Source organism: Microtus ochrogaster, chromosome X, assembly GCF_000317375.1.
Source record: "Microtus ochrogaster isolate Prairie Vole_2 chromosome X, MicOch1.0, whole genome shotgun sequence".
NCBI classification, from domain to species: domain Eukaryota; kingdom Metazoa; phylum Chordata; class Mammalia; order Rodentia; family Cricetidae; genus Microtus; species Microtus ochrogaster.
In genome coordinates this window covers 25,299,779-25,321,992 of record NC_022026.1, presented here as the reverse complement: position 1 = coordinate 25,321,992, position 22,214 = coordinate 25,299,779, and the positions used below count along the sequence as shown (strand labels likewise).

The following is a 22,214-nucleotide window of genomic DNA, read 5'->3' as shown; positions in this document are numbered from 1 at the left end:
TGGATTTTTATTTAAAATCTAAAAGGGATGAGCAGTTAACGTGCACAAGATAGGCAGAGATACCAGAACACATATTGTCATTGTAACACAGAATATACAATGAGCTAGCACACAGGCCTCCTTGCTAGGACTGAAGTTAATGCTAAAAACCTTTGCTTCTAACCCATTCTCTTTAGAGGGATACCTTGCTCAGCCTAGACATAGTAGGGAGGGCTTTGGTCCTGTCTCAAAGCAATGTGTGGGAGGCCTCAACCTCTCTGAGGAGTGGATGCGGAGTAGGGTGGGGGAAAGATGAAGGGAGGGGGAGGAGGGGAGGGAGTGGGAACTGGGATTGGTATGTAAAATTAGAAAGAAAAGTTTTGCTTCGCCTGCGTATAAGAAATTTCTAAGAATCATCCAAGTAATTTGATGGCAATAGTTTCTCATGTCAAGCACGTTAACTGCTTAAATTCAAATTTGAGGATTTTCCAAGTGTATCAGAGAGTAATGGAGGGTATAATTGTCCAAAACCATATTCCATTACATTAGAATTCTGCACAGTACAAATATGTGTGCATGTGTGATTTGCAAGCTAGATTAAGAAACAGTCCCTTTCCTTGAGATGCTCACAGTGAAACAGGGGCAGATGAACCCAGAAATAATTACATTACACCAGGAAATTCTCAGTGATAGAGACAGAGTAAAGCACAGAATTGTTAGTGAAAGAGAAGAGATAAACTCTCGTGTTTTAAATGAGGGTGTGGAGGTAGCTATGGGATAATTCAGTGTGGAATGCACTTGCTGTATGAACATGAGAAGCTGAATTTGGATCTCTAGCACTCATGTAAAATGGGAGGTATGGAAGCAAGTATCTCAAAGCCCAGTGCTGGCCATGGGGGCAGAGATGGGCAGAACCCACAAATCTCTAGCCAGTCAATTTAGCTAACACAGTATCCTCCGGGTTCTCTGTGAGATCCTGTCTCAATAATAATGGGAATGAAGAGACAGCTAGCCCAGTGGTTAAGGGCACAAGTTGTTCTTGCAGAGGACCCAGATTCAGTTCCCAGCACCCATATCAAGAAGCTCACGACTGCCCATAACTCCAGATCCAGAGGATCAGACAACCTCTTTTAGACTCTGCATGTGTGTAGTGCACATACATACACTCAGAAACACATATACATAAAGTAAAAAAAAATCTTAATAAGATAGGGAGGAAGATGCCTGAGGTCAATCTCTGGCCTCCACAAGCACATGCACAAGCAAGCCCACCAGTGCACAAACATACACTCATACAGATATACTACATACACATGTGAAGTAAAGTGAGCGTTGGCTTCAGAGGCTACGGTGCTACTGAAGAACAGACTGTGCCACCCCAAATGTGAAGGACTGTGCAACTGACAGCAACTAAGACAAGCAAGGAGCCTGAAAAAGAAACTCAGTTACAAAGCAATTGTCTAGCAAGTGTGAGGCCTTAGGTTCAATCCCCAGTATCTCCTAACAAACCAAGAATCAAACAGCGAAAATTAAACAGCAGCAGATGCACCAAGGCCCTCCTTGTATTTCTAAAATCAGGACATAGATTTATGGGTAAAAGGAGACCCACATCCACTAAAGAGAACCAAGGGTAAATACTGATGACCGTAACAACTTCAGACCTTATCAGCCACAACACAGTGCCAGAGGAATGAAGAAGGTCTACTATCTTTGGCTAGGTAGTGGTCTTGTTGCCCTAATCTCAAAGTCCTTTCTTTCTGCCTTGTCATTTCTCTGTTAGTTGTTGAAGGTTCTGCATAGTCTATAACTCAAAAATAACTCTGAGAACTACTCATTTCCTGGATGTCACTCCTGTATACATGAAATATGCATGGGCATTAATTTTTGTTGGTTTTCTTTTTTATTGTTATAAGTGTCCGTTTCAAATAAGAACCTATAGACAGTACGAAAAAAAAATTTTCTTACATTACAATATGAATATGGGACCTTAGTAATTAACAAAATTCCCAAAGTCCACAGATACAGAAGAATCATGTACTTTTTCTTGTTCTCAGGTGGCAATTGCTCTACTAGAGGAAAACCATAGCATGAAGTAGTAAGAATAAATCAGAAGTCTGAAAGAGGCTTGGAGGAATGAACCCTGAACTAAGCAGAGAATAATAGCTTACGCTCACGTTGGCAAGCAAATGAACAGTATCACTGGAAGAATGACAGGGGATTAAGAGCAACAAATAAGAGATGCTCTCCAGCAGAGGATGGGGCAGTTTGCTTTTGTCGATTCTAACCTGCATGGACTAAATGAAGAATCCCTTCTGACTAGGATTTACGTATCATTGAGAGTTTTTGTTTCTCATGCTTTCCACTTACAATCTATCCCCAAGTCTTAATGCATGACATTGCAGATGACTGAGTGATACTAATGATATTAGCAGGGATTCACAATTAGTTGCAAGTTGTGACAATATGTGATAGATAATTTGTTATATGAAGTATAGCCATACAATAGATAGTTCTTGCTTTAGAGAGAAAGACTTCTACTGGAAGAGACACACATCCAACGGTAATTTCAACATAATGTGATAGGCATAACCCACGTGGTCTGTGGTATTTGGAGCAGAGTTCAATGTTAGGCAACTTGTCTAGCATTCAGAATGCCTTAGGTCTGATTTTTAACATTACAAAAAAATATATATTCAAGATCTTTGGGTATGGCAAGATATCCATTAATTTATTTTAATTCTTCATGTTAATTATATATGGTATCACTCATCTGTAATCCCAATACTCAATAGGCTGAAGAAGGTGGCAAGTTAGAGACCAGCTTGGGGTAAATAGAGAGTTCAAAGTCAGTTTGGACTATATAGTAGATTCAAGGCCAGTCTGGACTATGCAGTCAAACCCTGTCTCAAGAAAAAAAAACTTCAAAAAGAAATCCTTAATGAATAAGCCTATCATTTGTGGCCTTCATGCTTGCAATCTTTATTTTTTTCTCTTTATAATACTCTGTAGTATTTTATAAACATACTTTCTATGGAATGCAATGTTCTCGATGAACATATTGACAGATCAATCCATGAAACCAACTGACAAATGCACTGATACCACTTATCAATAAATTTGGTTGGTCTCTAATTTTTGCTTTATTTTAACTTGAAAATTATATGGAATTTTTAAAAAGTATCTAACAATTAATTAATTATACCGTGGGGAATGATGAAGTCCTGTGTAAATGAATTGTTGACATGAGCACAGCCATGTCAAGGACCCCAACACCTCAAACTCAAGGAAATGCCAAAAACCCTCCCCAAGTCAGGCTCAGGGAACCGGCAAAGCCTCCCTCTTGTTCATATAGGCAATGCTGGCAATGTGTGCAAAAACTAGCAACATCAACTTCCAATTGCCACCTGAGACTGCTCCCCTACAGAGACCTCTCATCAAGACTAGCTAAGGCCTCCTCCTTGTGCTATACATTATAAACACTCTGAGTGGTGTATGTAATAAACACCGAGTTTCCAGATTATGACATAGCAGGTGTCTGATATCAGAGCAAGCACAGCTCACATGAACATAGCTCACCCAAGCCCAGCTTTTCCACATATGTATCCTATCTTCAGTGTCTGTCAATTCTTCATTCCTACCTCACCCCAGTCAGGTTTCCAAGGCCAAATCCTGCTGGATGTGGCAACCTATACTATCAATTGGAATATCTGAGACATCTGAATATGGAACTACAGCTGGATAATGCTGTGGTCGGTAAGTGGAGACTGATATTCACAGCACGCAGAGGCGATCCCACATCACTGCTCAGCATTGCACGGTAAGCTTTGTGACATTGGGGACATCATTAGTGTGAAGATGGATATTTGTTATCAGTTTGACTGGGTCTAGAATCATCTAAGAAGCAAGCTTTTGATCACACACGTGAGGGATTTTCTTGGTTACGACAACTGCAATGGGAAGATCCAAGCTGACTAAGGGTGTTACTTTCTAGTTGAGGGAAATACGGCTGCATCTTTCCCTGCCCCCTCTGCCCCTTGTTACATGTGGCAGGCAAGAGAGCTGGTCCGGGATCATGAGAGTGAGTGAACAATCCCTGCCCTACACAAGCTACAGCACAAAGGAGAGCTGGCCCTGCACCCAGCACACTAAGGGGGGGGGGCAATTGAGCCAGTCCCAAGGGATTTAGAGCAGAAGAACTGACCCTGCCCACTCCCTGTATGCTCCCTAAAGCAATTCAGAGAGAGGGCCTGATATTGGGCTCCCCTCTGTATGCTATGAATATGTTTTATTGCCATTGGTTAATAAAGAAGTTGCTTTGTCCTATGACAGGGCAAAACACAGCCAGGCTGGAACAGATATATAGAGAGAGTAGGCAAAGTCAGAGAGACGCCATGTAGCTGCCAAAGGAGACAGATGCCAGAACCTTACCAGTAGGCCACAGCCTCATGGTGATACATAGATTAATTGAAATGGGTTGATTTAAGATGTAAGAGCTAGCTAGAAATACACCTAACCTATTGGCCAAACAGTGTTGTAATTAATGTAGTTTCTGTGTGATTATCCAGGCCTGTGTGGCTAGGAAACATTAAGAACAGTCTCTGTCTACAAAGGGACTACACCTTGCCTGGGTAAAACAGTAGAGCCTGCCCTGGCCACACAAATGAGAGGGACCCAGATCTGAGGGCCCGAGAGCAGAAGAACTGGCCTAGCTCTTTGCTGTAGGCTGCACTGGGAGAGCTAGCCTCGGCAGTGCTGGAAAGCCCTGTCTCACAAGTGAGGATGAGGGAAAGAAGATGAAGGAAAGATGGTGAGCTGACCAACCCAGCTACCACCCAGGCCCAGAACCAGGACTGTTCCACTGAATCTCTGAACTACTGGAACATATGAAGGGGGCAAATGTACAGATCCAAAACAGCAGGATCTATGACACAGGACAACAGGATATACAAGAGCACCCTCAATAAGAACCCATTATTGGTGGTGTAGCAGAAGCCAGACATTCAAGCCAGACTAGTGACTCATGGTAATGAACAGTTGCAAGTAAAGATGAACAGACTAATGGTAAACTGTGTGTCCCAACAGGCGACACTACCGTTTCCAGGACAAGATTCTTCTTTTTTGTTGTTTTTGCTTTGTTTTGTTTGAGTTTTGGGTTTCCTTTTAACTTTGGTTTTGCTTTGGGGAAAAGTTGCGAGAACAAAGACTGGATTGGAGGAGACAAGGGGATAAGTGATATCAGAATTGCATAATGTGAAACTCAAAAGGAATCAATAAATATTAAAAAAAAAAGTAGGGAAGTTGCAGGGAGATCCCTTTTGCTTTTGTGATGCTACCCTTTATATAACGCTGGCGAGTTTCTCCACCTAGTTACTACCACTGTGCTCCATCACTGGCATCAGAATCGAGTTTCTTCAGCCCTCTAACAGTGACTGTAGCTACATGGCTCTCCAGAAATCCTCTAGGCCTTAATTGCCAGATTGGAAAGGCTGGGCCTTGTAGCCATAATGACTGAGAAGCCACAGGGTTCTCAGCCTCTCCAATGTGAAGACAGTCATTTGTGTAAACCAACCTAACCCCCACCCCCGACATATATCTCGTGTGTGTGTGTGTGTGTGTGTGTGTGTGTGTGTGTGTGTGTGTGTGCGTGCGCGCACGCGTATCACTCTACCGGTTTCCCAGGGAACCCTGACAGATACAGTTAATTAATTAATTGAAAGATTTATTTCTTATACAAATCCTGTACTTAATATCAGATTCCTAGAGATCTCAGAATCTAGTAAGGACAGGGACAGAGAGACTCAAGAGCTTATCTTACATACCTGAGAATTCTAGAAATACACTTTTTTTAGATGACCGCTTCATGACCTAGAGAGGAGTATAATATTTCTTATCATCCTGACCTGTATCAGGAAGAGTTCTAAAGTGTGGCCGTGGCAGAGAATTTAATGGAAGTGAGTTGACAGTCAACATAGGCACCAAAGAGTTATGTAAGAATAATAAAATCAAAAAAAAGAATAATAAAACCAAAAAGATGTATGAAGACAAATGGCAGCAATAAACACTAGTGTCTAATATAGTAGACATTCAATATACATAGTAGCAACCAGAGAATGTGTCAGGGATAAATATGAGTCTAAGGAAAATCAAAATGTGGTTCTTAGGTCAAGGCAGAAGATAACTAATAGGTCCCCAAAGAAAATGAGAACCAATGGTAATCAGACAGAGAAAATGGTATAAACCACTGTTACTTTCATTATTGCTCAGACAAAATATACAAGAAAGCAACATAAGGAAGAAAGAGTGTGTTGTTGCTGTTGGTTGTCTGTTGGTTTGGGATCAGAGTTTTGGGGTTTTATCCACAAACAGAGAAAGAGATGGATGCTGGTCATCAGCGCACGTTTTCCTTTGTATACAGTCAGTAGCCCCGCCAGGAAGAGAGTGTCAGCAACCTTAGGATGGATCTTTCCATCTCAAATGATCCAACCTAGAAAATCCTTCATAGGCCTGCCTTTGTGATTCTAGAGTCTGTCAAGTTGATAAAGCAACATTAACCATCACAAGTACACAGCAAGAAAAAAGAGTTTTACCTATTTCAAATCTTCTCTTTATGAGCTTCATAGCAAGAGTGGTAAAGATCTCAAATTAAGAAACAGGTTAATTACAAGTTTAAACAGCTTTTTAAATGAAACTTTACTTTCTCTAATTGCTTATAACATTTCATTTTGTTGCTGTTATTTTTGTCTGTGGCTTGTGAGACAGGGCCTGCTATGTAACTCAAGCTGGACTAAAACATATATCAACATATATAATCAATATAACTAACACACTGTAGAGAGAGCCCGCCTTTTGGGGGCGGGACGGCCTCGGGCAAATGTTTATAAATTGGGGTGCACAGATGCTGGGTTTCCCTTCCTGTTTCCTGTTTTTGGGCATCGTGGGAACTTCGGTTGCATGAATGTGCTATTTACATTAAAGTTATATCATCTTATACCAATTGGCCTGTATTAATTCTATCCGCCTTCAACACACCATTACGGGCAGCCCACCTACATAGTTTTATATCCTAATGCAGAACAACAGGGTTTGAGAGGAAAAGATATGATCATCGATGACCCATAAGTGCTGCTACATTATAAGCTCACTGAGAGCAGAGATTTGTCAGCCTCTTTCAACACTATGTCCCCGTCACCCAACACAGTAGCCGGCACTTAAAGGTACTCAATAATATGTAGGGTGTGTTCTAGAACAGTTCATCTGCATGCAGTGGCTTCAGATAGAGGATCTAGGGACTCCAGAACATCAACAGAAATAAAGAGGGTAACAGCGATAGCACTCTTTGGCATATACCCAAAGGACTTGACATCTTACTCCACAGATAACTTGCACACATACCTAGGTGGTGTCCAGCTGCTCTCTGAGTGTACCTAACACCTGCTCCACAAAAAAAGATACAATAACTAAACCAGCATAATCCCGAAGAGCAATATATAAGCATTCGTCCTTCTATCTACAGATAAGTGTTGCCATCCTCCCCATCAAGGAAATTTCTCTTTGCAAGAGAAAGAGACTGCTACAGAAAATTACAACCAATCAAAATGCGCATTTATCCTTCTATCTACAGATAAGTGTTGCCATCCTCCCCATCAAGGAAATTTCTCTTTGCAAGAGAAAGACTGCTACAGAAAATTACAACCAATCAAAATGCAGAGATGTGAAGCCCAGCCCCAAGGGAATATTGTGAAAGAGGGGAAAAAAGATTATAATTTACAGATAATTAAGGACTTTACTGTGAGATTGTGTCTCCTTGTAATATCAGAAGTTACACCTGTAAAGTCTCATGAACGTGACTGCAGCTGAGCGGTGGTGGTGTACACCTTTAATCCCAGCACTCGGGAGGCAGAGGTAGACCGATCTCTGTGAGTTCCAGGCCAGCCTGGTCTACAAGGGCTAATTCCAGGACAGCTAGGGCTGTTTCACAGAGAAACCCTGTCTTGAAAAACAAAACAAGCATGACTGTTCAAACATGACCTTACAAAGGAGGGCAACAATAAACATGCCAAACCAGGTGGGGAAAAGTCGATGAGCCCTCCAACCCTGCACTATGAACTTACAGGCAACCAAGCAAAGCTGGGAGGGGGGAAGAGGTTCTCCTAAGGGAAGAGCACACCAATTGGTTGTCCAGTGCCAAATGGCCAGCCCTGAAAACATACATACAAGTAACGTTATGTGAACTTAGCACTTTATATTTAGAAATACCTGTGTATATACAAATACATATATATATGCAATAACAATTGATGCAAAAAGCAGTCACGAACTTGAAGAAGAGTGAGGAGGGCCAAATGGGAGGGTTTAAGGGAGGAAAGGGGAAGATGCTGGAATTAAATTACAGCCTCAAAAATTAAAAAAAAAAATCAAAGAAAAAATGAACTGGGTTGAAGAAATCCCTACAAATGAAGGAAATAGTGAATTATTTACAGTTACTGAAGATGAACGAGTAATACTTTGGAATGAGTAATTGGCAATTGCTAATACTCTTTTGTAACAAAGTTTTAGATTCCTCTATTCCCTGGCAATGCCAACATGTCTCAACTACTACCAATGGGTGCTGCCTGACCCTCGCCTAATTTGCCTTACCTCAAGAAGCAGGTACCTTTCCCTGGACTCTTTGTTCTGCACAAAGCACTGCCGCTATTCTAATTTCTAAGGTAAACAGTTTCACAAATTTAAGTCCATAGACCAGAGGGGGAAAGCCATGGAAGGAAGTCCAGTCCTCCAGGACAGAGACCTGTGATGCAATGTCAATCCCAGACTGAGGTCACAGAGCAGCATCCCGTACAGTGGCGTTCCAGTTGCCAAGAAACCAAGTGTTATAGAATAATCAGCATGGATTTTTTTTTCCAGACTTAAGGCAGTAGGGGGCAAAATTTTCCCCCTTGAGCATTACTGAAATTTTTATCTCAATGTTTCTTTTAAACATATGACTTGTAAATATATGTGTATACACTGTGCTAGAGCAAAGTGCATTGCAAGGCTCTGCCCAGCCACACAGACATTTCCAGTTCTATGGAGAATAAAGTAAGAGAATGACAGTTCCATTTTTATGAAGCCATACATAGTGTTGGTGGGCTAATAAAAATGGGAATAATGGTTGCTGTGCATTCCAATAATTTCAGGCAGTTTAGCTCATTACATAAAGAAACTGATTTGAGGCTACAGCTGTTTAAAGACATTATACTGGAAAAAAATACATAGATAATGGTTATAATGAGAGCTCATGGGAATGAAGTCAGCAAATTAAGTGATAACTGTTATAATGCGAGCTTATGGGAATGAAGTTAACAAATTAAGTGCAAAGGGTCTCCTATAAACAGTATATATAAATGGAGCTAGCAGTGGATTGTAGACATACTGCAGCTTTTCTAGAGAGAAAACTTTATTCCTTGACTTTTGCAGCTCTGCTTTTTCAGCTCCTTGTCTTCTGAAAACACGGGGCTGAATATTCATGTGCTGTCTCTCAGGTACTCTCTTTCCTGAATTTTGCTCCCATGTTAAAGCCCCTGTGAATTACACACAGTCTTCCAGGATAATCAGAGAAAATTCCATGTCAAGAGCACCTGATTGACAACCTCAATTTTACCATTCCCCTTGGCCACATTTATTTTATTTTTTTTTTTTTGCCTGTCCTGGAACTCCCTTGGTAGACCAGGCTGGCCTCGAACTCACAGAGATCCGCCTACCTCTGCCTCCCGAGTGCTGGGATTACAGGCGTGCGCCACCACCGCCCGGCGCCCTTGGCCACATTTAGAGGAAATCTGAAAGCTACACACTTTATCCAAGCTTCAGCTTTCCACACAACTCATTCTCTGACACTTCACAGAATCAAAGCTTACCAGCTACCTCACCGTCACTCACAAAAGGAAGATGCACGGGGCTATAGTGAAAAAAAAAGGTGAGTTTCATTTGGGTCATGGAAAATATAGGTAGGCACCTGTGGACCATCTATCTACATGGAGAGCGCTACTGTGGAGATTCTAGTATTGATTTCTTGAGCTTTACAGTTTACTGCCTTGGTTATTACCTGTGTGCCATACCGACACAACGCTGACAGTCTGCCCACATCCTCATGTGGCAGGACCAAGGTAAGACTGAGAATCTCAGGGTTAATTGGCAGCAGATGCATTCTAGAACTTAGGAGATGTCTGGATGGAAACGCTGAGATTTCAGCCCATGGGTGCTAGTACCAAACATATAGAGGGATTTTCACTCCCAGACACAGTAGGGCCATTGGCACAAGATTTATTGTCTTGCCATAACTATTACAAGATAGGACAAACTATATGAAGCTACTGCTTTTAGTCACTAAATAGCAAGCACAGGGCTGTGAGTGAGAAAATGTGCTCAGAAGGAAAGCCCTACCATCGCCACAGCGTGCCAACTGAAAAGACTTTATGGATAACAAAGTGAGTTAGAGATCAAGCTAAGGTCTTGCTCACATGAAGAAACCAGAAAAAGGAAAAAAAAAAACTTCTGGGAAGCTTAGCTAGCTAGAATTTCCTGCTGAGAATAGTCCTTAGTGGTAGAAGATTCTCCTAGGATGCATGAAGCCCCCAAATCCAGCCCCAGCACTACAAGAAATAAAAAGAATGTATGCAGCAAAGTACAAAAGAAGAAGGCTCTATGTAGAGAGAGCAGTGGCCCAAATCTCTTGAGTCAACTGCTAACTAGAAAGCCTTGTATAAATAATAAACCCAGGGTAAAACTCCACAGGCTAGGCAAAAAAATAATAGAGAACATTATGCTGAAAAATGCTAAGAATTCACGTAGCTAGTAGACATTTGTGCTCTTTTTAAAAATGTGTGCGTGTGTGTGATATGTATGTATGTAGTTTGTACGTTTGTGTTTGTGTGCGTGCTTGTGTGTGCCTGCGTGTAGAATTGTGCATGCCATGACTCACATGTGGAGGTCAGGGCACACTCATCGGTGCTGTTCCTCACCATCCAATCTTTTTGAGACAGTCTCTTCTTCACTGAGTCATGGCCAGGCTAGCAGGGCCCAACGCTTCCAGGAATTTTTCTGTCTCCACCTCTCATTGTGCTACAGATGCACGGGGACTGTAGATGGTCCCTACCTTATCTGGCTTTTACATGAGTGCTGGGGGCCCAGATTCAAGTCCTTGGGCTCGTGTGGCAACTGCTTTACCCACTGAACCCTCTCTCCAGCCCCAAATTGGTGTTCAAGTCAATAAGAATGAAGACACAAGAAAAGTTAAGAATTACTAGCAGGTCTAAACAAGCCAGTAGAGAATACTTTATGTTTGGTCTAACAAACTTACAAAAAAAAACCATGAGTTGATAATTACCCAAAGAAAAAGAAAACAACAACAACAAAACCCAACACACACACAACCAACAAAACCTACCTCAATGGTCTTTTACTCAATGAAAATAAGACACTCACTAAGTCCTAACAGTCAATATTCAATAAAGATAGATACACACACGCACACATACACACACATGCGCGCACATGCACACATACACATACATACATGTACATGCACACTATTAAAAGAAAAATGTAACCCATATCCAGGATAAATATCACTCAGTAGAGGAAAAGGTAAAGGGATGCCAAGTTAGAACTCTGGGAAATGCCTTTAAAATTTTAAATGTAAGGAGGAAGGGGGAACAGAATCCAGGGAGAGTCACTGACAAAAAAGTAACACAAAGTAGAGTATTGTACCATGGGAGTCAAGTAAGGAGACAGTTCCCAGAAAGAAGACAGTGTTCAAGCAGAGAGCAAGTAAGACGGACTGGAGTGCTCCTTGGCAAGCGCACACGCGAGAATCATGGCCAGAGAAGTTCCAGAAAAGAGGTAGTGGTAGAACTGGATTTCCTAGAGCGTGAGGAGTGGATGGGATGAGAGGTGACCGATGTTTATTCAATGCATGATGGTCTCTGACCCAAGGTGTGCAAAATATTTGTCTGTTTCACCGCTGAAAACATTTTGTAATATTCTACAGGCCAGTTAGAATGGCACTACTTGAGAGACTGAGGCAGGACGATTGCTTGAGACTAGGAGTTTGGGATTAGCCTGGACAGCAAAACAAGACTACAACTCAAATTTAACATTCTCCGACCTTCCTAAGAAATGTCTTCTTTCTCTTTCCATCCCATTTGTTTCCATATAAACCATTCCCAATTAGAAGTATGTAAAATTGTTACCAAAAAAGGCATTGAGCAGCTTCTGAACCTGGATGTTGCTGCCCACTGTGCGGTACAACCCTTCTGTCTTGATCCCTAGGAAAAGAAAACCAGGTCATCTTTGTTAGTATAGCTCCAGCTTTGATGTTCCCCAAGGCAGAGAAAGGAAGCCCCTGTACACTGGTGTCAGTTCACAGACAACAAAGAGGCCTCCTCTCTTCGAGTTCTCCAGCCCTCCTGTTACAGAGGAACAGCCCTACCATCCTAGTCATATCTAAAAATCATCCAGAACTTCATTTGATTGGACCTATTCCCTATTAATCAGAAGGGAAGAGTGCACACTCTATAGTAGAAAAGGTATATGTTTCGGGGAGTGACAATAGGTGGATGAGAACAGTCTGCCATGTTGGAAGGGAGTTAGCGATAAAAGCTAAGGAGGTGATACTAACCCCCAGCTGTTGCCAAGCTCTGATATAAAAGAGGAGAAGGTTGGAGAACGGAAGATGTGAAGCAAAACTCCATTTTTACACCGAGAAAGGCTAAAGCAAGGTTCCAAAGAAAACATAATGGTCTATACATTCAGCCGCCTGCATTCTAAATATCCTCAGGAGGAAACAAAGACAACGATTCAGGAAGAAGCATGCTGACTCTACACATGCCTGAGTTTAGATTTGGCCCTATCAGTTTTAAAATTGATAATAAAATGATATCGTGATGGAAGCTGAGCCCTGGATCGCTTGGGATGGAACTATCACTAAACTGGTTGAGGTACTATTCCAGCGCACATTCTAAATCGTTGCCGGGTTCTGCTCTCTTAAGGTGGAAACCACAAATTACATATATGTGTTTGGGTGAGGAGCGATATGATGGAAGCCGGTTTAGACCAGGCTTAAATTGAAACAAATGTGTCCAGTAGACAAGCTGTGGCCAAACAGCCCAAAGGTGGAGCTGTGCTGGGGGAATTCTGAGTGCTTGCGAGAAAACGCCAAGAAAACAGGAGTCTTGTGACCTCAGTTTCTTCAAAAACACAGACTCATCCTTGGAATGCGCTTTTATGTTCCCTCCCGCCTCCTCCAGGCACACTGGATAGCAGTGAGTTTACTTCAGACTATATTACACCTCTGTGGAGAAACATGGTTTGGCCATGTGTCCTTGGAACTGTATGACTTTTCTTAACAGAAAATTGTCTGATGCTCTGAATAAAGTTGGCTACTGCATGAGACTTTAGTCCGCCTCATTTTTAGGTTCCATACTTCCAGGGCCTACCAGCCAGTTAGATGGGTAAACACAAGATGAATAAACGTTGCCTTCCTAAAGATGGGCCCTGACTAACAGATAATGTCATTCTCACTTTAGGGAAAGCTCCTCGGGATAAAAACAGAGTGGCCAAATCCAACCTCTTTAAGGTGATGGTTTTAATCTTACCTTTGGTCTCAATAAAATTGATACATTTCCTAACGAACTTGAACCCCACTTCATTCAGCTCCACTGTTTTGAGGAAAGGAAAGGAGAGTTAGTTCACAGCACAGTAAGAAGTTCCTACCCCACATGCAAGAGTCACAGGAAGGCACTAGGGCGAAAGTACTGGCAGAGCAGGTGCTCATGTCCATGCGCCCTGAGACTGAAGGACACCATGCTCAGGGTAGGGTTACACTTTTAAAACACAAAGTGTTTCTGTTTAGCCCTTTATATCACATCTACCCTAACATGAGCAAGATCAAATGCTGGGGAAATGCACTTGATCCTCTGTCTAGAACCAGGAGGCGATAATATATTCTCCGTATCCTCTGTACCATTCACACCATAAATTTCAACGGACTGACTTCCCTAGTTCAGTCAATATACAGTTTCAAACCAGAGCTAGGCTTCATTTTGCACAGATTTGTCTGAATGGTACACGTCACCAATACAAGCACTCACTGCCTTGTCACTGGGTCAGTTTCGCGCTTCTAAAGTGAGGAGTATATATAAAGTGGAACTACTTACTTTCTTCCTGTTTTGTTATAGGGCTGTGATAGATCTACGAAAGAAGAGAAACCAAAAAGGCTCAGTTACTGTGACTCACTACAGAGAAGTAGGGCAAACAGGATTAAATTCCATTCCCTCGAAACACTGTCAAAACCCTTAGAGACGCTAGAGTTGTAACAAGAAAGGAAAGGCTTTGCTTAAACCGAGTTATCGTTGCCCGGATCCCAAGAAAATGCAGTCCCTCAAACTGTACTAGGTGTTCATGCGGTTCACAGAGCTGAAGCTGCAGCTGACTCGCCAGACAGTTACCCAGGTAAAGCTTAGGGCACTTCTGTGCTGGAGCAACACATTAAAAAAAGGGAGTGGTCTTCTCAAGGACACCCAGAGAATGGGCATTACTGGGACAGTAGCTAGTGGATACTTCTCTTTGGAAAGGCAAGGGTTCTTCTGAAGGAGACGGCCGAATGTCTCGGAGTCATCTCAAAGTACATAACCAATAACTATGTACTAGACCAGAATGGAGATCTTGGCTTCCTGTTTTCCTGGTTGTGCCCATGTATCATTAGGAGACTGGACATGCCCTTTCAGTCCTCTAAATGTCATGTTTCCCATCAGTACAATGATCATGGCGGGAACAGATGCTCCTTCAGTGTCAAGGACCAGCCTCGAATGGATTCGCACGTTCCCGGGTAGGAGCGTGAGGATTGGAATTATTAAGTAAAAAGTGACAGAGCTAAGAGAGAAATAAGAGACAAAACACAGCATAACATCAGGAAGGACATTCAGTGAATAGTGAACCACCCTTTTATTTTCCACATGTCGTTTTATACCCCTCTCCAAAAGGGGAGGGAGGAGGCAAGAGACTTAAAAGGAATAAACCTGAGCATCTCTGACCTTTGGTCAAGATGGCGCTGATCCACCTCTGTACTCAAAACACTAATTAACCACTTGAGGTCAGGGGCTTTGTTTTGCAGCCACTTGTCAACAACTTTGAAAGAGCAAAACAAGCTTGAACCCTCTGGCCTCTATTTAAGGTGGAATGGACTCACGTCTGTGGGCCCCGACACTTCAAGCCCTGATCCTCTTGGACAGTTGAAGCAAAGGCATATGCACGGTGCATATGATCAGTGGACTTGGTGTTTAAGGAAACAGCAACACTGGTGGGGTGAGGCTGAGGGAATGCAACCCAGGCTCTCCTCTTGGAAAGGAAAAGAGCTGTATGTGTTGCTGTCCTCATGAATATTTCAGTAAGGGGCAATTCTGCATTGTGCAGCCTTTGCTGTGACTTTTTACAAACAAGAGCTTCGGGAAGTCAGTGGCAATCAAGCTGGTGAGGCTGGGACTTGGAGGATCTAGGCTTTAGCATCGTTCTCCACAACAAGCCACTGATTTCTTCTGAGCTTCCAGAGCCTAAGGAAGCCGGAGTATGAGTGGACAGACAGATGCCTTGTCCCTAACATCCCCTAGAGAAACACCACAGGCGAGGAAGGGCCAAATGTCAGGTTTCCAAGAAGGGAACCTCATTCTACTAGCTACTACAGCAACAATCTCAGAGATGACTACTACACTCTTAGTTTTTCCACTTATAGTTTTTATTTGTGTTAGGAAAGGGGTGTGTATGTCATGGCACATGTGGTGGTCGGAGAACAAGTTACGGGATTCAGTTCTCTCCTTCCCCCATGCAGGAACTAGGTAATTGAACTCGAGAGGACCCAGGCTTGACAGCAGGCGCCTTGAGCCACTAAGCCATCTCACTCCCTGATTGTGCCTCTTTCCTCCATAGGGAACAGAGGACACAAAAAGAATATGTTTCCCCCAGCAGGCTAGCTTTTCAGCTTTTCACCTGACAAGAACAAGGAGCTAAGGCTGTACCCAAACACTGCAATGGTCCTACAGTTGTTCTTCCAACCGGGGAGGAAGACCCAAAACTAAGACAGCACTCCGTTACTGTTTGGAGGACCATTTCCACTGGAGTGGTCACAGTAATTCGGGGAGATAAGTAGAATAAAAATCATTTTAAAAGATTTCATCAAGAAGAAAACTGAGGGGCAGAGAGTAAAAAATAACTTGCTAAAGTCATCGCCAAGTAACAGGAAAAGCAGGACCAGGCATCTGTAGTTCGAACACCAACAGCCATGTTATGTCACATGCCACTAAAAGAAACTACTAGAAAGAGGCTGAAGGGACAGTGCTTTCCAACGATTTTTGCTTTTGTTATTCTAGATCTAGAACCACTTCTGACTCTTCTGGGGACTTGTTCTCTCTACCTGCCTAACAGTGAATTCTGAAAGAGAGCAAGCTAAGTGTGTGGCGCAGGAGAGTTTAGAAATGTCATTTCCAAGAATGCTAAATGGATGCTTACTCACATCCATGACAATTCTTTCCCACCCTTCTAGATGGACAAAGCAATTCTACAATGTGAAGAGGGAGTGCTTTTCATTTTTAAGAACTTGTGGGCATAACTACAGAATCTATACTACATACAACAGACAAGTCCTAGGGAAGTCCCTCAACTCTAGAATTCAAGTTGAATTAAACAAGAGTTCAGGAAGTGACAATTCCTTCTAGCTCTACAATTTAGAATCTAAATAAGCTACGACCATTTATTTCCCCACAGCAACCACTAGAGGGCACTCATAAACTGACTAATGCTGCTGAGGTTACACTTTTATATAAGGGGTGGGGAGGACGGAGGGTCTGAGGTAACTTACAGGTTCTTTCCCATCCATGGCTTCCATCCATAGTCTTCTGTTGGCTTCTGAAGGTGCCTGCAGAGTAATGGTTCCTGGTCTGGAGTGGGAAAAAGACAAGTTTAAATCAGAAAATTCACCTGGGAGAATTGTATCCTGTGCTTCTTTCATCATTTTTTTTAATATAATTTGAATTGGTGGATATTCATCACACAAAATGATGGATTTTATTAGAACATTTTAACATATGCATGCAATGTACTGCACAAACCATATTCTTAACATCAGGACTATAAGGCTTCTTGTCTGTGGAAAATTGCTTCAAACTTTTTTTAATTCTACTTACTTGTTGGCCATCTACTATGGTCTAGAAATATAAATACATACCCATACACACCCTCCAAAAATTCCTGTATTAAATGAGACAACAATAATAAGTTGAGTCTTCCGGAAGTGACAAACCACCTTTATAGAAAGGTTTGAAGAGGTAGGTCCATTCCCTTCTAGCCCTTCTTCCATGTGAGAACAAGAAATGTGTTCTTTCTGGAGGATGAAGAAGCAAAGACTCCCAGACTCCAAACCTGATAGCTCCGTGACCCTGGCCTTCCAACCTTAGAACTCTAAGAAAGAAACTTCTGATGCTTATGTATAACCCATTCTTGGGTATTAAAGCAATGAACTGAAGACACTATTTTCATCCGGACACATTAAAGATTGATGTACCTATTATAATATATTTCGACCTTCAGAACAGATGGGTTGACCATATTCCTGCAGGCATGAAGTCTCGGTCAGTCTCTAGCTAGCCACAGCATTATGAAGTTTGCCTCTCGCCTTTCTGTATCATTTAGCCTCACCCCGAGGTACTGAATGTAAGAGAAATAACGAGAACTCTCAGCAATGCTGGCTTAATCCCTAGGCCTTTCTGCGCTGCCACTTCTCCGTCTCTAAGGGTGCTGGAAGATACCCTTGCGGAAGTACTTCCCAGTGCCGACATCAGGAGATTCCTGTCATCCTGGGCTGTTTGTTTCATTCAAAATACCCCTCACCCAGCAAGCCAAGTAATCTTGAACTTAAAAATAACCAAAAGCCAGGGCTTGGCTCTAGAAATGAGACTGTTTCAAATTTACCTGTCTCTATGAACCTCATCCTTTGAGACATATATATTGCCGAACTGGGAAGCCTAGGGCTCTCTATGAAGATAGCTATCAGCCAAATCGCAAAGCCAAATGGAAGGGGAGCAAGCACACGAACAACAGACGTGAAAGTAACCAGTCTGAGAAGGAAATGCCCTGGAGCCACTGGTCAAACCCAGCTACCCTAGCTGCGCGCTTTGGACTGCAGAAAAAGACTGGAAGTATCAACGTATGTCACTAAGGGAAGCATCTGGAGATTCTTCAGCGCAACAAATAGCCAAATTCAAAGACTAGTAGTAAAGACAAGACAAGAGACTGGAAAAAGGACTAAGTTCTAGCCCAGTCTCCCTCATGTAGGATCCATTATGACCTCTGACAAACTGTTTGCCCTCCTGGAAGGTCCACTTGCCCATCTGGAGCAAGCAGGCCATCACGGCACACATGCAATAGAGGGCAAGGAGGAAGGAGGTGGTCTTCCTAAGAAACTCAAACAGCTGGACTTGGGCCCTGGTCCTACCATTTAGCATTACTCAAGATGGTTAACTTTTCTTTGCTTCTTTCTCTTTCTTTGCGAACTTGAGGTAATAGCCGCATCTACTCTATATGATGAAGACTAAAGAAAGTTACATTTAAAAGGCCGAGAACAGGATCGGACAGGCAGGAGACACTTGGCAAGCAACATCACTTGCTGAAACTATTGTTAAGACCCTCCAAACTCTTGTGTGATATGAGCCCACCATTTCAAATATTGAAACAAACATTAATTTTTTTTGTAATGAAATCAGATCTTTCAGAACTAGAAAAAAAAAAGGGATTAAGAGACCTTTGTTTGGCACTCCAGAGAGGGTGAGTTAATGTGTGTGATACCTGCTGGGAAGCCTGGCTGTTTCTGAGATCAGGTAGGCAGAAGGGGAAGTAGCTGCAACAGACCTGACAGTCCCTCTTGCAGAGAAGTGTGTCCGCATCTCTTCATTATGATATTGATTATTTTAATCGATAACAGCATAGGAAAACAAAGGAAATGGCTGTGGAGACCACAGACCAGGGTGTTGCCTTGCTACAGAGTCAGTTAATATATTTGAGTCTTGGTGTCCTGCCGGTGGCCATGTCAGAGGAACAACAGGTGGCAACTGACTTCAGGGCATCAGCCCGCCAGGAAACAAAACCCTGATGGGTAAATCTCAGAGATGCAAGGCCCCAAGACCACAAAGCCCAGAATGTCTTTGGTTTATGCTGTGCCTTCACAAGCTTGCAGTTGCCATCTCTCTCTGATATCGGGCATGATGTGAATGACTGTGTGAAGAGATCCTCACTGCCTATAATGTAGTGTTTATCTCATAGAAACCATCCCATTGGGCATTTTTTAAACTGTCCTGAAGATTATTTCTTCCTAAGCTGTACTGTCTAACTGATAATAATGTTAGTTTAAATAGAGTTTTGACAATAAAAATTAAAATGAGGTGTCGTACAGCTAGAACACATGAGTTTATATTGAGTTTGTTTATTTATTTATTTATTTATTTATTTATTTGGTTTTTTGAGACAGGTTTTCTCTGTAGCTTTGGAGCCTGTCCTGGAACTAACTCTTGTAGACCAGGCTGGTCTCAAACTCACAGAGATCTGCCTGCCCCTGCTTCCCTAGTGCTGGGATTAAAGGCATATGCCACCACTGCCCAGCAAATTCTTTTAATCTTAACGTTGGGAGATGTGTTCACAGGTTTTGGAGTGCATCATAGCTGAAACAAAGTTTTGAAAATAACTTTACTTATAGTTAGAATAATACATTCTGTCAAAGAGCTTTGAGATGAAAAACCCAAGAAGACAAGGCACATCGCTAAATAAGGAAATCTTTAAGGTCAGGGAACCAGAACAAAACAGCCCAAGAATTATTAGGTGATGTGTCTGTCTTGCTAGGATTGGCTGATGACCATGATTAATTCCTTGTACATATTTTTGCGCTCAGTCTCCAGATATAAAAAACAATTCATGAGGGGGTGTAAACTCTAAAGATTTAAAGTACAGCTGAATTTTCATGAATAAAAGTTTAGATTTGTGGTTCCTTTAAGAGATTCCTTATAAGATTACCTCTCAAGATAAGTAATAAAGTAATTGGTTCTTTCTTTGTAAATACAAAACACAGCTTGCCAATAAAAGAATGTCTTGCTTGCTTTCACACCGTTAATGCATAACAAGCTGCTTGGGTGTGAATGTATGTGGGTTCTTGGGATAATTTTTCACCTGTAACATGTAAAATGTTTAATCATGTAAGGGATATGGAAAAAACATGCTGTTTTTTACTTGTATTCATTGTAATCATTCATTTTAAAAATAGAATATAACCATATTGTGATTTTAATAGTGCCTGAAAGATTTTGCTGGGGTTTATAACTGTAAGGGAGAGAATAAAGGCAGAATTGGAAGGAAAACATCAAGAATAAGAGAAGGAAATCATAGAAAATAATAGAGACTAGAGAGGAAGAATAAAGAAGGAAACCATCAAGAGAGAGTGTGAGTGTCGTTTTCCCTTGCCCCCTCAGATAAAACAGTCTAGTATGATGACTGCAGATTCCCTTTGAGCCCTGCGCTACTAAAGGCTGGTCCCTCGGGCAGCAAAGTGTCCTCATGCATAAAATGGTGTGAGGGGATTCAGTAAGACAAGGTTTTAAAGGGAAAATAATATGGTAACTAAAGTCCCGGATGCATCATAACTTTAGGTACAGGCCTCTACTCTAAATAGTCCTCAGAATTCTGGGGAAGAATAAAAACAACATAGCTAAGAATTAACAACAAATTTACAACCTACAATAAGACAAGCTTAGCACATTGTGCAAGAAATATATAAACAAGTGCCACAGTCTCTCACCCAGGGCCAAACTGTTTGTGATTGCTTTGAGTTAGGGAAATTAGCTACACGTAGCTGGCAAATTTAAGGCAAAAAGGGAATCAACATGGAATCAGACATGGAAAATTCAATCACTTAAAAGTGATTAAATCTTGATGCTGAAAATCCAGAGATACTACAGGTTCACGCAGGAAAGTCAGAGTCCACAGGTTTGTTTTTTTTTTTTTTTATTCTATAGGGCCTGATGTTTTTAGGAAAATGGGTGCCAATCATTTCATTACTGGTAGCAATATTCACTATCACAGTCCTTTTGACTGAGATCATCTATTTATTAACAAAGACATCATAAAGACCCACAAACCAAAATCATGAGGGTCCTAAAATATCCCAATTTTGAAATAGGGCAACAGGCTAATAGCTACTTATTTCTGGATAGGAAAATGTCCTAATCTCTCAGTCTAAATGATCTTGTTGATATCAGTCCCTAGTGATTTTTCTATGATATTATAATTTATTAAGGTCCTTTCTAGCCATCTGATCATTTTACAAAATTCTTCTCCATTACTCAGTGCCTGGTATACAAAAAAAGTTGATGATGATGATAATAATAATAATAGCTTATTCGACGAATTTTGAACCAACTTCTTAACCAGAAAGCATGCCTATCATCACAATGTTAAATGCTTTCACTTTAAAGGATAGGTATCTTTTGCTTTCATATTAGGGTTTCCAATTTTGTGTTTTTAGAGGATTTCTGTGTTTGCCAGTCTGTGAGTTACTGAGTCTTTTCCTTCAGCTCTTTGTTTTTCTGTTTATTTGTTTGTTTTGTGCTATTCAACTTTGTTTGTTTTAATTTTATCTTATTTTTTATTCCTGATTGTTTTCTAATGCGTGAGCAAGGAAGGGTGTAGACTTGGATGGGCGGGGAGATGGAAACGAGCTGGGATGAGCTGGGAGAGTGGGGATCATAGCCATATGTATTGTATGAAAAAATCCATTTTCAGTTTCAGAAAAATAAAAGTATGAGGTGCTTCACTAAACTGTTTGCTTTTAGGGAAGAGAAAAAAGAAGGCATCGGAGAGAAACAATACAATCATGCCCCAAATTTGTTAGCAGTGGTTCTAATGTTTGAGGTCAATAAACTATTCTAGTTCACATATGTCTTCAAAGTAGGAGAAACATGCACTGTTTTACAGTAAGTATGAAAAAACTCCCCAATATCACCTCTACCCTTGGCCCTATCTGTCTTCCTTTCAAAGCTGTGTCAGCCTACTCCCTAAGTGATACAAGAGCATCTTCCAAAGAACAAGCATGACTATTCTGTCAGTTTTGTGGCATTGAGAAAAAAACAAATTTTTATATATGTGACAGCAAGTTAAATTCTAGGGGAGAT

General features: G+C 41.6%; 1 protein-coding gene across 2 annotated transcripts in view; it reads right to left on the bottom strand.

Moving 5' to 3' along the window:
- The window catches only part of Ophn1 (oligophrenin 1), a 351,260-nt gene that overhangs the window by 134,525 nt on the left and 194,521 nt on the right, over nucleotides 1–22,214 (bottom strand). For both annotated transcript variants that reach the window (XM_005358630.3, XM_013350521.2), the window contains exons 12-15: nucleotides 16,865–16,943; nucleotides 14,172–14,205; nucleotides 13,611–13,673; nucleotides 12,207–12,281 (exon numbers count right to left, since the gene is read on the bottom strand). In XM_005358630.3, the coding sequence (XP_005358687.1) occupies nucleotides 12,207–12,281; nucleotides 13,611–13,673; nucleotides 14,172–14,205; nucleotides 16,865–16,943 (251 nt within the window). The remainder of the gene's footprint in view (nucleotides 1–12,206; nucleotides 12,282–13,610; nucleotides 13,674–14,171; nucleotides 14,206–16,864; nucleotides 16,944–22,214) is intronic.